At 52.8% G+C, this 17,053-nt stretch overlaps 1 protein-coding gene across 3 annotated transcripts in view; it reads right to left on the minus strand.

Moving 5' to 3' along the window:
* PDE4B (phosphodiesterase 4B) overlaps positions 1–17,053 on the minus strand; it is a gene marked incomplete at both ends in the record, with an annotated part of 124,533 nt that overhangs the window by 42,941 nt on the left and 64,539 nt on the right. For all 3 annotated transcript variants that reach the window (XM_079535567.1, XM_079535566.1, XM_079535568.1), the window contains 3 exons: positions 217–287; positions 378–414; positions 1,526–1,720. In XM_079535567.1, the coding sequence (XP_079391693.1) occupies positions 217–287; positions 378–414; positions 1,526–1,720 (303 nt within the window). The remainder of the gene's footprint in view (positions 1–216; positions 288–377; positions 415–1,525; positions 1,721–17,053) is intronic.

Genomic DNA, 17,053 nt, shown 5'->3' on the forward strand with positions numbered 1-17,053 from the left:
CGGGCACCGCGCTGCCCCCAGGGTGCCGCGCTCTGCTGCTCTGCTGGGGGCGGCGGGGCAGAAATGGGCGACGAGCGCTGGACCCACGGAGGCGGGACCCCGCGGCGCGCTCAGGTGCTTTGGCGCCCCCATGCGGCCGAAGCCGGGACGGCGCCGGCCCCGCTGCCCGCTGCCCGCTCCCCCACCGCCGCCCGCTCCCTTTGGCTCCCCGCTTACTTGTTGGCCGTCCCGTGCAAATTGGTGAGCAGCGTGAAGTTGTTCCTCACGCTCCGCAAGCTGGCCAGCACCTGAAGCGAGCAGAAGGGATTTGTGAGCACTTCTCAAGGCAAACCTTTCCAAGTCAGCCCCGTGCAAGAGGCAGCAAGCTCCCAACTCACCTGTGCGAAAGGTGTGACGATCAGGTCATCTCCGTGCCTAGGGGGGGGAATGGAGAACGTGGCTGTAAGTCACTGTAGCCGGGTGGAAGGGCAGCACGCCCATCACTACACGGATGGATGCCCTGCGTGGCCGTGTCAGTGTGTGGGGATGGCTGTGGGCACTGCTGGCACAGTGCAGGACAGCCAGGAAACTCAGCGCGCTCGTACTGCGGTGGAAAAACCCATCACGGCCCGGGTAAAGGTCAGCTCTGAGTTTCCTGGCTTCTGTGTCACCGTGCTTCACATTATCCAAACATGTGGATGTTTTCATCGTGGAAGATTTGAGCAGAAGATCTGAGGGAAGGACAGCATCACCAGCACTGGGAGGGATTTCTTGGCAACGCTGCACAAAGCACTCACACAAGAAGCCTGGGCTCAGGGCACTGGGCAGGAGGGATGCTCTGCTCCCCCTGTGGGAATTCACCACACCTCCCATTGAGATTCAGGTTTCTGCTGCATGGAAAAAACTGGTAGGGCTTTTACAGCAGCTACGCCTTTTTGTTTAAGAGCATTTTTTGTGTTATGGTCACTTTAAACTCTAAACTGTGCCTTTTAAAATAAAGGGCTGCAAATCCAGGGCGCTCATGGAGGCTTTGTGCTCCCTTTGAGGGGTAGGGATCCTCTCAAATCAACCTCTCTGCTGTATTTTTCATTGTCTTCTAATGAATGACCCACGATAGGAAACAGGATGAAAAAGTACAACAGGGGTAGGTGTGCTACCTACTTGAGAACAGAGAGGATGTTAACCAGGCACTGAGAGCATGCAGGGAAAAGCAAGCACAGAAGGCACCGTGGGCACGCAGAACGGCCCAGCTCTGCCCACTGCTTTGCACCCCAGGCACCAGCTCCCAGTGGCACTGGGGTCCTCTTGTATTTCACCCCCTGGCTTTGAAAGCTCTTCTACTAGATTATGGAGCAAAAGTGAGTGTCTGCAGGATGGGATGGGGATGAGGAAGTCATGGCTGCACAGACCACAGCAGCACCCGTCTGCTGGGCTGTGAGATGTGAGTAGTGCCCACACACACCTCTTTCTGGGGATTACAGGAAGACACGCAGAGCCCTCAGCCTCTGCTGCTGTCAAATATGACGTGAGCTGAGTTTGTGCTTACTGTTCGCTTGGGAGAGAGGAGTTCCTGGACATGGTCTTTGGTGACAGGTCGTAGTCGCTGTCTGAGCGGTAGAGGAAGGACTCCCGGCGCTGGCTGTGCCCGGGGAAGGTGGTGTGCAGCACCAACCCTGAGGAGGAGCCGGCCTGTGGGTCCAGCGGGCTGCGACCAGGAGAAGGGCCATTTTCCACATCGAAGCTGCAAACAAAGCACAGACTGCATCAAACATGCCTGCTAACGGCCAGCTTTCAGTGCACAGAACCACAGGATCACTCACGTTGGAAAAACCCTCCGTGATCCCCAAGCCCACCCCCCATTTCCACTGCCCACATCCCTCAGTGCCACATCTCCTTGGCTGTGGAACACTTCAGGGATGGTGACCTCCCCACCACCCTGGGCAGCTGTGCAGTGCTGACTGCTCTTTGGAGAAAAGATTTCTTCCAGTATCCAGCCTGATGCTCTCCTGGCACGGCTCTCTCAAGTGCTGTGCACTGTGCCAAACCTCACCCACATCCTTGCAAATGCCATGGGGACAGAAGGCACTGTGCCACGGAGCCATACACACTGAGCACACTGGCAGTGCCACGCTGTCCTCCTCCTCTTTTGGAGAAAGGTTGAAAGGTTTTGGAAACCCACAAGGTTTGTGAGGAGCGGGCATCCAACCACGTTTCACATCTCAGCCATCCCGGGAAGTCAGCTGAGTGAACACCAAACAGCTGTGCTGTAAAACGGAGGTTTGGAAAAGACAACCCAGGCTGTCTGTCACCATTTCCATTCTACACCCACTTCCTTATGGTTTCTCAGCTTGGCTGCTGCTTGTGCACTGGGCACTCTGGCAGGTGACACCCCTCAGAAAGCAGCGACAGACAGACCTGTTGTGCTCTGCTCTGCTGCTCAGCCACACCAAGCACCTTTTGCATTACCAAGTGATATTTGGGAGCAAGTGATCAGATAATCGGTACCATACGCTGGCTGCCATGTGGCTGGTTGCAACTTGGCTTATGCATTGATCCCTCTGTGCTCAAGGGGCAGGAAGGTGTTTCTGATGGCTCCAGAACCGACTTACTGGGGAGGAAAAGGCAAAGATTGGGTCCTCAGCACCTGTCCAGTCCTCACAGCCACAGATGCTCCCTTGCCAATTGGTCCTGCACATGGTTCTTCCAGAATTAGGAAGCGCAGGCATTTAACTAATGCAATTAAAAACACTGATTCCCAGTGCAGACACGGATTCCTTCCTTGGAATCCAAAGGCAGGGCACTGGTGTGATACAGTGTGTGTGGAGGGCAATCCCTGCACACACCGTGCTGCTCTGTAGCATCCACTCACCCAACCGCTCAGTGCTTGAACCCGGTAAGAGCTCAATTACATTCCTTTCCTCCTTGTTATCTGCTCTTCTACCAACAACAGCCTGAGTACGCTTTATTTCCAGCCGCAAGAAGAAACTCAGCTCTGCAACTGCCATATCTACAACCACAGGCTGATAATTAATCCATCACTACTGAGAGAATTAACTCTGATGACGCAGATAATCCAGACTTCTCCAGCAGGACTCGGGGAAAGCAGCCCCTCTCCTCCTCCGGCTGCAGTCCTTAAGAAGCAGAGCAGGAAGGGATGCAGGGCAGAGCAGGGCAGCAGGTGGCAGGAGTTAGCTGCAGCTCGCTGCCTGTGCACCCGAGGGGCACCTGAAAAGATTTCATTGCAGTGCAGATGAATGGAGGCAACAGGCAACAAAATGCCAGGAGGAAATCATGCTTAGCACAGCCTGGCTTCATGCATTCACCTGGAAAGCAAACGAAATGACTGACGGCAACCCTGGCTGCCCATGTTCTGCAGTCTGACAGCAAATATGAGTCTGAGTCGCTTGGCAGTTGGATGAGGAGATGGTAATGGTTGTTAGCAACCCTCGTGGTTCCATGGATAGCCACTGCAAAGCAGATCCACCATACAAAACACACAGACCAAGGGGCTTAAGCCCGCTGAACCAGGCAGGGCGTTGTGGTTTGCCCAAGGAGGCTGTGGATGCCCCATCCCTGCAGGCATTCAAGGCCAGGCTGGATGTGGCTCTGGGCAGCCTGGGCTGCTGGTTGGCGACCTGCACACAGCAGGGGGTTGGAACTGATGAGCATTGTGCTCCTTTGCAACCCAGGCCATGCTGTGATTCTGTGATTCTATGATTCTTGTCCACATTTGGCATTTCCATGTTTCCACTCTTCCACGCACAACACGAGGGCTGTGGCTGCAGCAGCACACAGCTGTGCTCCCGGAGCCAGGACTTCATGGTGTTTGGGCACACTGCTAATCACAAAGTCCCTCTCATGATCTGTACCGCCCCGTTCCTCACAGAGCCATTCAGCCACATTCCAAAAGCCACTGGCAATGAGAAAATGCACTTTGCTACATCGAAATCTATGAGCACAACTGCTCCTCACTGCTCTCTGATTTTCTGCACCTGTTTCCCATTATCACAGCAGCTTGCCGGTTTCTCTAACAGATCCTTCATGCAGAAAGGACTTGAAACCACTGGTGCTCCATAGCCCAGGCCTGCAGGCTGTGCAGGCACGGAGCGGTGCGTCCTGCAGAGCTGCCCCATGGCGTGCCAGCACCGCAGCCCCTGCTGGATTGCAACAGCCACTGAGAAGCACACGAGGGAGGTGGAAAGGAGCCTGGGCTTTCTTCTAGCACAGAGCCTCCAACAGCCCTAATCCTTTTCATGTTCAGTGCAGATAAGTTGCTTGACGTTATCCTGTAACAAGTTAATACCATGCGGTTGGTAAAGTCCCCCGGAGAAGAAATCCTGAATTTCAAAACCCAGTTGTTATTCCTCCAAACGCACACCCTGGGCTGCTTCATCTTTGTTGCTGTTAATCCCTATGGGACACCAGGCCAGCAGGTACACCCCTGCCCCACTGCCACAGCTTGGGTGTGCACACAGTGGGTGTCCACAGCACGTGTGTGTGTGTGCACCACAGGCGTGTGCACGGCCACCCCCTGCACAGGAAGCAACACTATTCCTGAAGGGCTTTTCCCTTTCTTCCCAAAAGCACCCCGGCATTAAGAGATGCACCCAGCCTTTTCAGTTGGCTCATAAAATAATTATTTGACCTGATTTTTTTGATTTATTTCTATAATTGGTGCCGGCGTTCCTGCCAGCAAAAAGACAATATGATGTTCTAAAATGGTATTCAGATCATTAAATCCTTTGGATGCTCAGCCTTCCCAAATATAATTAATCTGGTTGGTTACATTTCAGCAAGATTTCACTTGCTTCACATCGTCCGATCACATGCACTCCTGCTCCCTTCCAGCAACAGCAAAAGGCTGTGCACTGCTAATGGCCACATCCACCACTGAGCTCCTCACTGCACCGGGGAGGATCAGACCTGTTTTACCATGAGGGTGTTCAAAGACCAAACAGGCTTCCTAGGGAGGTGGGTGATGCCCCTGTTGGTGTTCAAGGGGCTCTGGATGACACTGTCAATAATATACTTAAAGTGCTGGTTAGCCCAGAGGTGGTCAGGCAGTTGGGACTCGATGATCTTTGAAGAGAGTCCCTTCCAATAGAGCTGCTTCATTCTGCTCCGTTCCATTCCACTCCATTCTCTTCCACTCTACTCCATTCCACTCCCTTCCACTCCACTCAGTTCCATTTCATTCCATTCCAATTCCCTTCCACTCCATTTCTACTCCACTCCACTCCATTCTACTCCATTCATTCCACTCCATATGCATGCTGTGGGCTGATCCCTGCTTCCATGTGTGCTCCATGGGATGAAGCCCAAAGAAGTGAGGGATGGTGCCAGAGCAGCACACTGAGCACGTGCAACCACCGCAGCCCTGCCGCAGCCACGCTGCTTTGAGTGGTTTCACCAGCTACAATAAATCCCTTGGCATGATCAAACACATAGGCTTTCCCCCAGCCTGTGGCTTTAGCACACACTGCTCCTTCCTCAGGATGCTTGAAAAGGAGGAAAAGAGGCCAACTGAAGGGTAGAAAAGGGAGATCTGTGCTTGAAGTCATACACTGCAGCAAGGACACGGTTAGTGGGCATGGTTGGGATGGGTTGAGGGTTGGACTTGGTGATCATGGAGGTCTTCTCCAACCTCAATGACTCCATGGTTCTGTGACTCCGGATGGGAAGCTGGATCACCTCCAGCTGCACCTGCTCAGACCCACGCAGCCCCCTGGCACGGAGTTGTTCTGCTGTGAAAGCAACAGCAGGCTGCTGGCGCCCCAAATATCACTTAGTAACACTGTCGCTTTCTCTGGACAAGCAAATCTTCCCCAGACTTGCTGCAGGGCTCAGTTTGATCTTAATTAGCGATCCCTTTGAAGCCCTGCCTCGTGCTGACAATTACGTGCTGGAGACACTATTCCAGAGTCACATCAAATCACAATGCTGTGCTGCTCAAAACAGACGTGGGAGCACAGAGGAAAACAGGTCCTGCATGCTGGAGATACTGAATGCAGCTGTAGGGCATCAAGGGCAGTAATGGCAAACAGCGTGGCAACACAGCCATAAATACTGGGGGATCAGGAAAAAATAGTGCTTGCTACCTCCAACTGTCATCTAATAGTGCAGGAGGTGAAGTTTTCAGTGTGAATAAGCATAAAAGTGTAGGCATGGCACAAAACCACTGCATCTGACTGTGCTTCAGGCTCAAGTCATCTTCACAAATGCTTCATTCTTCAGCTAACAGAATTTAGGCATCCTGAGAATTTACTGCATTCAGGAAGGGCTGCACTGAGCACATTGTGAAGACACACTGGTGGAAGTAATAGAGGTCAAGTAATGGGCCATCTAGAAAGAAACTGAGAAACTGTGTGCAAAACCAGAAGATAGTCAGCACAGACAAGTTTCTGCAATGGAGAAAAAGAATGGTTTGGCTTCACTGATGGAACACAGGAGAGAAAACATCAAGAATGAGTGCTAAAGTCTGGGCAAGAAAGGGAGGCAGGCAATGCAGGCAGCGCAAGCGAGCAGCAGGCAGGCAGGCAATGCAGGCAATGCAGGCAATGCAGGCAGGCAGCACTCTCCATGCAGCAGCAGAACATCTGCATGTGCCAGACTGCTGTTGGCTGTGCATTTCAAATGGAGGCAGGGGGCTGAATTGAGCAGCCTGCTGGAACGCCAGCCGGGCACCTGCCCATCCCAGCCCGTTTCTGAAACGCTGCCCCTCGCTTCTTGCTTTTGGTGAACTCCAGCAGAAATGGGGCTTGTTTCTCCTCCAGAGCAAGGAACCTGCCAGCACTGAGCCTTCCTCTGAGCGTGTTTATGCGCCCGGAGCTGGACGGTGGCCAGGAAAGCAATCAGTCACGGGGCGAGCAGCCGTCTGCCAGCCCCAGGGAGCGTCTGGGAAAGATGAAGATCACAGGCAGCGGGTGGGAGGAAGTCGTGGGCATCCCCTCAGAGCGGCCAGCCAGAGCAAATGGCAGCAGTGGTATTAATAACCCGGCGTCAGCACGCGGAGCATCTGACCGGGAACATCAGATAGCAGGCAGATATGGAGGGCCTGGTGGCAAGTCATGTGAAGGGCGAGCGAGATAGCAGGGTGCTGGGAGACGCTGCCGGGAACAAAGGGACGTGTCAGGCCCTTCTGTTCCTAGCAGAGCCACCTCTAAACACGCCGTGGTTTTCATCTGCTACTTTAAATGGTCAAGGGAGGCTGCCCAGCATGCACAGCCACAGGGATGGAGCAGAAAGCAGCGTGTGTCACGCTGAGACCTTCTGCACGGCACCTGACGTCAGAGCAGGGATTTATTGCTGGCATTTGCAGGAACACAGCCTGCTCGTCGTGGCTTCAACACCTTCCAGAGCACGCTCAGGCTGTCAGCCTACTGTTGTAAGAAATACTGAGATGCTGCAAGAACTGTTCTCCACGGCTTCATCTAACTGCCAACTTCCCGTGCTGCTAACTGCACACTGAAACCACTGCAATGCTGCTCACCTTTATGCTCACACCAGCAGCAGTACAAGCAAAGCCACAATGATTCTTCTCCCTTCACTTCAATTCAAGAAAGCAGTTAATAAAGCACAGCAGCTTGTCACAGAGGTAACGTGCAGGCAGTGCCTCTTGCCAGGCTCCCCAAGCACCACCCAAAAGCTTCTCTGAGTACTGGAACCCCCCCAGCACACAGACTGCTCAAGGGCAGCGTTCAGGCCTGGAGGAGCTGCCCTCAGTCATCACCAGAGCCTGAAATTCTCACTGCAGCCTAAGAAAGGGGAATCACTTAGCACAAATAAGAGCTCTTTTTAAACCACTGATTAAATAGATATTCACAAGACAGAGTACAACGGCTTCGATGGAACCCTTGCAACCTATTATATAAATCCTCACTCATGCCCATGAGAGCTTTCCCTTTTCTTTTTTAATAACAGAGGAGACCACGCAGCCACACGAAGGCGGTTCCGTGGCTCAGAGATGTGGGGCTGCTGTGCTCACCCTGCACCATGCAGGGCTCCTGCTGGGGGGTTGCATGGCTGCACAGCTTCTCCCCATGGCACGGATTTTCTTACAGGGCACTGCCAGGGCTACCTCAGCAGGTAGGTTTGTTGTTCAGCATGACTTACCCCACCCTGTGCTGTTACACCAACGTCAAACCTGACTGAAGGTAATGCTTTTGTTACAGCTTCGGCAATTTTCTGCGTTCCTCCTGAGAACACATTTTAATTTTTTTTGTCAGAATCGACCCTATAACACCTTCAATCTGAAATGAATGTATAACATGGCATCAGCCATCAGCCAGGCTCGTTAGCAGGGCTTGCTCTGCCAGCTGGGACACCTGCAGGAGGTGCAGATCTCCACAGCACAGTTGTGAAAGCATGATGCAGTGTCAGTGCAGCAAAGCAAAAGGGGCCAGCGTGTTCTCCCAGACCCACTCCAAACAATTTGCCGTCTTTACAGATGAAAAAGCAGCAGGCAGCCTTTTGTGATGGCAGTGAAACTAGGACGTTCGATACACACCCACTTCAGAACTTCCCTCGCAGCTGCCTCTCCATTCAGCTAATATTCCTTCTCCAGCCTGTCAAGGATGACTTTCTACGCATCCGCACCACCACAGACACAGCATCTCCTTTCTCTCAGTGTCCTCCACGTGTGCCTACCCACGCTGGGCCTGGGCACCCAGCCCAACACAGCCACAGAGCGTTTGGGTCGGAAGGGACCTCAAAGCCCAGCCGGCTCCAACGCCATGCGATCCCTGAATGTCTGCCTCAGCAGCAGCCTAAGCCCAGTTTCCAAACAGGACTGTTCAAGGAAGAAGGGCTCAGCTTAGCTGAGCTCACACTGCTTCCAATGGTGTCAAAAAAAGTCATGGAACAAAAAAAAAAAGAAAAGTCCCCAACGCCTGAGTGCCCACCAAGGAGCAGCTTCTAACATGGAGCCAAAGTTGGCAGCAACCAAACAGACATCACTGAGTTTTCAGCATCCCGTGTCTGTGAGTGCCACATCTAGCTGTACAAAAATAAAATCCCAAACCCAAAAAACCAAGGCCTTTAAAAAACGCTTGTTGCTAAAAGGTGTCAAAGAGATCCCCCACTTGCAGTTATCAGAAGCTGTTTTCTCAGGACAGATTTCTCCTCCCCAGTATTGCCAGCACACTGCATTGTCAGGATGGCATGCAGACACGCTCCCTGCTCACACTGAGCTGGGGTGAGCACACACACAGTGCTGCCTACCCTGAAGGTCCCCATTCCTCCTCCTCCCAGTGCCACCCGGCCACAGTGGCAGGGACAGGAGCGGCTCCCACAGCTGGGTATGGTGCTGGGACATGGAGGAACAGCACTTGTCTTACTGCCATCCGACGGTGCCCCCGACAGACCCACATCACCACTGCCTTTGTATCTCCAGGTTACATCTCCTCCCAGATCAGTTGCTAAGCCATCCTTAGATGTCCATTCTCATGCTAAGGAAGAGAGATAAATCAGACAGAAAAGTCAAAATGCAGCACAGAATAAAGATTGAAATAAAATGATGTATGACTAGTGTAAAAATCATGGACTGACGTAAGGAATGGAACAGTGACATTTGATGTAGAGCTTTCCAGAGCCCTGCTTACTTGCCTTTCCTGTAACTTTTGAAACCCTGTGCTGAGTTCACAGTGCAGTTCCGAGGAACAGATTATAAACAGAAGGATAGAACTTACTTTCTCCTTCTAAAGAGAGATGAGACCAGAGAAATGCCTTCTCTCTGGCTTTGCAGCTAAACCTGAGCTCAGCTTCAGGGCACCCCCTCCCCATTTTCTAGGCAGGCTCCTGCTGGCCCCCACCTGCAGGCTCTGCTCATTATGAGAAGCAGCAGCAGAGCAGCTCCTGTCTCAGGGCAGTCGAGGAACCCAGCATTGGTGCTACGATGATTCTACCCCAAATCTTTGTTTATAAACGGACTGAACCGGGGATCACGTGCTACACTGTTTTGCAGAGAAGTTTGTACAGTGACATCCAGAAAGCTGTCTGATTAACTGATACGGGAAAACAATACATAAGCCAAGTAGGATTTCATCTCTTCGTTCTCGCATTAAGTCATTCCCAGGTCTTAATTTTCAAACACAGAAGCGTTCTGAGAATGTTTTGTAATTACAAACCAATCAGAAAAACCATCCAGGAGGAATAATTACATAATTTCCAGCTGAACTCGGAGCTGAGCAGAACTCGCAGCCCAGAGAGCAGCAATAAATAGCTCCTGGTATCATCGCTGCTGCTGCGGCCGATGACTCACCGCTGTCACTGGGATCCCATCCCAGAATAGTCACGCTGCTCTGTGCGCTGCATGCAGAATTAGCCACCAGGGACTCGCTATTAAACGAAACAGATTTGGGGTTTCAGGATTCGTGTGGTCAGATCATAAAAACAAAAGCTGTTCCAATCTCCCCTCCGCCAGGAGGAGCGGCACCTGCACACCGAGCGCAGCCTATGGGCAGCAGCCCGCACCAGCACCCTGCAGCTCCCACCTGCTGCCTGCAGGCACGTACTGATGCTTCCAGCAAGATGTGAGCACAGCATCTGATGCAGCTCATGGAGAAGACAGGGGTCACCTGCTTATGGCAGACGTGAGAGCCACAGCTGAACCAAAACCAACCGTGTGCCAGCTTGGTGGAGCCCAAGTCAGGTGTGCGACAAGCAGATGGAGAAGCTGGAATGTTTTGCTACTGCAGGAAGCTGAGAGCCTCAAGAAACCCACTGCAAACAGCAACGGTTCGCTCTACAAATACATGCTGGTACACAGCACAGGGTGGGGTTGTGCTTCTGTGCTGCACCTCAGCAGGGCTGGTTTGGGATTCCTGGCGAGCAGCCTGGGAGCTGTGCAGGTCTGTGGGGATGCCCCACGGGGCTGACGCCCTGCAGGGACCCCCTGACCCCCATCCTCCCTTTGTACCACACATCTCTGACCACAGACACATCCCTCATCTCCCAAAGCTCTTAATGGAAATAACATCAGGACCATGGAAGTTTACTTCTTAGCTGAAATTCTCCCTCTCCTCCTGCACTGGAAAATGAACAATGCTTACAAGTGACATCACTTTTTCACATTTTTTCCACGTCAAATTCACTGCCTATTCCCACAAAGTATTCTCAGCTCCGTCTGAACAGCACAGGGAAGCAGTTGGCAGCCTACCACCATCCCTCAGCCTCCTGCAGAAGCTCTCTGCCCCAGGTGCCCCTCTGTGCCCACACCCCTGGGTCCCCCCCAGCTCTGGCACAGCAGTGAGAAGATGCCGCCACCCGGCTCCATTCACCAGCCCTCGACCTCACTGTGTGCTGCTGCTCTTTAGTTCTCAGCTCAGCCCAGCCAGTGTCACACTGCTCTCAGTTGGCATTCCCTCCCTGGCTCCTTCACAGCACCATGGATTTCCAGAGTGCCCCCAGAGCCCTCTGTGTCCCTCTGCCGTGCGATCCCAACGTTGTTTATCCCCTGCTTCTCTCTCTCCTTGCTGGCTTGGCAACACTACTCGCTTTAGCAGCATCTCTTCATTTAATTAGCTGGCTGTTTGTTTCGTTTTCCAGATCATTAACAAAAAGGTTAAATAAAACCATATGCAGCACGGCAACGAGACACCAGCCGAGAACCTTCCCAGCGGATGACAACTGAGATAACTGTGGCGAGCTTTGAAATTTTTGTCTTATTTTTTTTGGCTTTTCCTTCACTGGAAGGATATGCCAAACCCACCAAGCACAAATGCTGCCCTTTGCTCGTGGTTGTGATGGTGGAGCAGGGAGCACTGGGGCTCGTGCAGGTGGCACAGCTGGGAAGTGGGAAACGTCCTGCTTCTTGGCTTTCCAGGCTGACACATCTTCATCATTTTCAATAAACGTGTTGTATTTGCACTTTTTCCCCCCTGCTTTTTCTACGCCCCAACCCCCAAAGTGCTTTGCTTAAATCACTGAATCTTTGAGGAGAGAAAAGACTTCCCCAAGTCCAGCCCCAACCCACCCACACCGTGCCCACCGGCCACGTGTTGCCAAACACTGCGTTTGCTCACTCTGCCAGTTTATCTTCTCAACCCACCACATCTACCCACAGTCCTTAACACTCCAGTATAACAGAACAAGGCCCTGGGTTTCACTCTGTCTGCTGCCATGGCTCCAACCCACATCTACCACCTTCCTGCAGGGAAGCCCAGGGATGCTGCAGGTCAGCAATGTCCTCCAGCTTTTGGGAGAGAAACATTCCTAGAGAAAACTTCCAAGAAGACCGAGGGAAGATGGTATTTTTTCCCTGCTGACTGGCCAGCGTGGGGGCACAGCATGCAGCACTTCCTTCACTGCACTGTGCCGAGGAGCTGCAAGCAGCAGCAGCTCTCTGGATGGCCTCCCACACCTGCAGCACAGCACGAGCTTTGTGCCAGCCGGTCAGGCAAACACAGAAAGAAAAGGGAAACGCATCGCCTTCCAGCACAGAGCCTTTGTGATGTTCCAGAGCTCCAGCAATCAGCACAGCATCAGCCGCTCAGCTGTTTGCTTGGGCATGGCAGGAGCATGCACTGCTGCCCCTGTGAAGCTCTGGGTGCTGTTTCTACCCTTGTCTTTTAGCAGGCTTAGGAATGCAGATTCTCGTTTCTCAGGCATTATTGGATTTCCTACATAAACCTCTTTTTGCAGAAGTTGATAAGGCGGATAACCATTTCTCATAGCTACAGGCGCTCCGAAGGGCAGTGCTAGGCCCTTCTCTGCTATGGTGAACAACTCCATGGAAAAGAGCAGGCTTGGAATCTGCACTGGCTGGCAAGGATTTGTAATTAATGGTCATGCTAATTATCCCTCTGCTAGTAAAAGGCATCGCCTCCTGTTGCATTTGCACCGGGCTGCTCTTTGGCATCTCTGTAGTCTGTCCAGTTTACCACAGGTGGTTTCTCCTGCTTATTAAATCTGCACTTTTACTTAACTAAATACCAACTACGTAAGGGATATGGAAATAGAAAGGCCACAGCATGATGGGAGAGAATGCAGCCATGTTCTCAAGGCCCATGCTGACCAAGGGCACAGCAAGGGCTTCTCAGAAATGCCATTCCTGTACTACAAAGCTGCTGCTCATGTCTTTATAATCCCCCCACCACCACAGTGCTCCTGCTTCCCTTGAAGCACTCACTCTTAGGCACAAAAATGAAAAAAGAAATGCTTAAAATGAGATGAGAAGGGAATGAAGAGAAGGATCCCAAAAGCTCAGCAGAAAACCAGCAGCCCAACCTGTCTGTGCCTTCCTGCCCTCATTTTGTTCCAGTTGTGTCCTGCACACGCCGCCCCGGTCTGACAGCCTGTACCATATTGGTGTGACAGCCCACACCACCCTGGTGTGACACCACTGTGCAGAACAGGAGCACAGCATGGCACTCAGCACCCCGTCAAGCTGTGATGACATCCAGGACAGCAGCACCTGTTATCCTTATCCTAGCACTTACCCTGCACAAAGCTGTAATGATCACTATCAATCTAACAGTGGGACATGAAAGCAAGCTCAAGAAGGAGCCAAGGTGGGACAGCATACAATCCGGCCCCAGCACTCCAACAGCCTCAGTGCTCCTTATGGAGGCATCTCTGCTGTTGCACACAATGGGAGGAAACTTGTCATTTTTTGGCCTAAATTCCAGCCTCCCCTCACAAGGCTCAGCCTGCTGCCCGAAAACCATCACAGGATCATTAAGGTTGGAAGAGACCTCCAGGATGCCCACGTCCAACCACCAACCCACTGCCACCATGCCCACTGAGCACATCACCATCACACTGCCACGCACAGCAGGGCACACGTGGGCCACCAACCTTCAGCTGGCATCTCCATGGGAGGGGGAAGATTCAGCAGAGCCCTGTGAGGCAGAGCAGCCACAGTGCCCAGAGGCCAGCCTGCCCCTAAACACTGCAACATGGAGCTGGAGAGATGGGAACAGGGACTTTGTACTTGCTATGGATCCGTACATGGACATATGCACGTGGGGGCTCGGCTCAAAGGAGCATCCCACCAAAAGAAAGAAAGATTGTTTCACTTGGAGCCCGGGGAACATGCTCAGCAGCAATGGAGATGGCTCCAGGACGCCCAGCAGCACCACAGAACCCTTCCCCCAGGCTTTCAAACAGCAAAGGCACGCGCTTGTCTCTCCTTGCATCGCTCAGAGCCAATTAAATCACAATTATCTCATTGTTAAAGATCATGCTTCAGCCAGGCATTGTCTTCACTGAGACGCATTCTAACAATGCGTTCCTTATGCTTCCTACAGCCATTTGTGAGCCTAAGAAAAATATTTGACTTTCTCTTTCTAAACTGTGCCTACAGATTTCTGATCTACTTTTCGCAAACACGCTCTGTGCACAGAACTCAACTGCTGGTTGGGGATCCCACCTTTCTATTGGAGGCCAGGGAGTTCATAAACCAAGACCAAAAAAAAAGCCATATCTATGGGCATCCGGAGCTCCACAGAAGCAGGCATCCTACAGAAGAAGTGGTCTCCCCATTAGTGGACAGGACTAACCCAGGCTGTATCGCGTGCTCTGAGCCCACCCAGCCCCCTGCAGCTCACTGGGATGGGCAGACAGGGGCAGCCATGAACAAGGGGCAGCTGAGTCCTGCCATAAGCACCAGCTGAGGGCAACACCAAGATCACAGAATCATAGAATCATTCGGGTTGGAAAAGCCTTCCAGGACTCCCAATCCACCCCCAGCCCACCCCACCATGCCCGCTGCCCACGTCCCTCAGTGCCACATCCCCATGGCTCTGCACACCTCCAGGAACAGAGACCCCCCACCTTTGTGCAGCGGTGCGGTGCTGAGCGCTCTTTGGAGATTTCTCCTAACATCCAACCCGACCCTCCTCTATAGCAACCTGAGGCCATCACCTCTTGTCCTAAATGCGTGAGCCCTACATGGTATGGACCCCAGGCTGCCCAGGTTGTCCTCTAGCAGCATCTGTAGCGTCCTCCCAGATGAAACTGGAGCAGGCAAAAAGAAAGGAGATGTTGAACAATTCCAATGTGAGCATTTCCAATGCTACTACGTTTTTCATGACCTCTCTGCAACAGAGAGAAGTTGCTCACTCCCTTGCATGCCCACCTGTTAGCAAATGGCTACTGGGTTTGAAGGCACTGTTCAGGACTCAGAGCCTTGCTACTTTTATTAATACACACAAGTAACGAGCTATAGCTTCATCAAAGCACCTGAAGCAGAGGGGACAGCAGCTGAACTCATCGTCAGCAACCATACAAATAGTGAGAATTTATCCTACGTAAGAACAGACTATGTTTTTAATGAGGATTGAAAATATCATCTCCAAATCTCCAGTATGTTGAATTCCCCACTTGCCCTATATTGTCACAGGGTGATACAGAGACCACACTGATTACTTGCACTGTAAGGACACACAGATCACAGCACTCGCCAACTTCACACCTCACCTCCAAAACCAGACCCTTGGCTACAAAAGCAAAGTGTGCTGGGGAACAGAATGCAGGATGAAGTGCAGTCCTGGGAGCACAGCCCCAGGCCCCCCATGCACATCATCACCAAATCAGGTTGCCCAAGGAGGCTGTGGACGCCCCAACCCTGGAGACACTCAAGGCCAGGCTGGATGTGGCTCTGGGCAGCCTGGGCTGCTGGTTGGCGACCTGCACACAACAGGGGGTTGGAATGATGATCACTGTAGTCCTTTTCAACCCAGGCCGTTCTGTGATTCTAAGAAATTGGGGTGTCAGCACCGAGAGCCAAAGGAAACACTCTGAGCACCGCAGAGCCGTGCAACTTGGGGAAGGTGTGTGCGCAGCCAACGCCTCCGCTCAGCACACACAGAACTGCACAATTCTGAGCGCACAGCTGCACGCTCCCAAATGCAGAGCCGCACACTTCTGAGCCCTCCTGCCCACCAGAGCTGCCTGATCCAGGCACAACAGAACAAGTAACACTCACCAAATCCATGAATGACGGCGACTACGTGCAATATTAACATTCAACATCTTCCACGCTGGTGTTTCTCTCCTTGTCGCCTGAGCGCGCTCAGCACATTCTGTGCTCACCCCCAGCTCCCCTCGTGCTGAACTTGTATCAGCAGCACGCAGATACCTCCACGAGTTTTTATTCTTTCTGATTACATGTCAACTCCCATTTCAGGGTGGATGTCACTTCGCACACGAATACAAACGACTTGGCAATCAGACCGTGAGGGTGCCGCGGAACAGCCTCTCCAGACTCCCATAGTTCTTCGTCTCTATCAGAAGAAAAAAGATCTATTTCTGGCAGAACCCAAACTGCAGCTTCCTGCTCTCATTTGTATCATCCCTTCCAGTGACACTGACACAGAAGGAAAAAAAAAAAGCAGCGGAGGGTGTTCTCCAAACTCCAGAGACATCCCCCCGTTCCTGTTTATCCTCCCCAGGTCACACTCATCGCTCACTCAGACGCCGCTGAGCTCAAGTTTCCGACGCTCCCATCGCGTGTGACAAGCCGCAGGGATCGCTCCTCTGTGACAAAGGCCTGGGTTAGCAATGGCAACAAAGGGTGAGCCCTGAGGACGGCTCCCAGTGCCCCAGCAGCGCCTGGCTGGCCCTTGGCACAGGCAGCGGCACGCTCTGCTTCGCTCCGTCACTCGGGGACGCGTCTGCGCTCAGAGCGGAGCCCCGCTCCCTGCATCTGCTTCTAGGAAAATGCTCCAAGCAGGTACGTCTGCAGCCGCAGCCGCATCCAGAGGCTTTGAGCAAGAGCAGATTTTTGAGTCTCTGCGTAAAATGGAATTTTACAGGATTGACATTGAAGCTCTGCTGCTGAGCATCCGGCTCGCGGGGCTGGGCGCTGCTGGGGACGTGAGCAGAGACGGCCCTGGTGTGAGGGGCGCTGGGCACAGAGGGGACACAGGGGGCAGGGGAGGGCTGGGGAATGCCGGGTAGCTGGGGAAGGAGCTCTGCCAAGCGGGCAGCACGCTGCCTGCAGGGCAGGCGGCACCAAGGGATGCACAGCACATCCCCTCTCCGGGCTCCCCTGATAGGAGTCTTCCCTCTGACATCCCAAAGGAAGGGTCCTTGCCATGAGCGGCAATGGGTGCAGCACAGCTTGCAGGCACTG

The sequence above is a fragment of the Tetrao urogallus genome (genome assembly GCF_951394365.1).
Source record: "Tetrao urogallus genome assembly, chromosome: 5".
Classification (NCBI taxonomy): Eukaryota; Metazoa; Chordata; class Aves; order Galliformes; family Phasianidae; genus Tetrao; species Tetrao urogallus.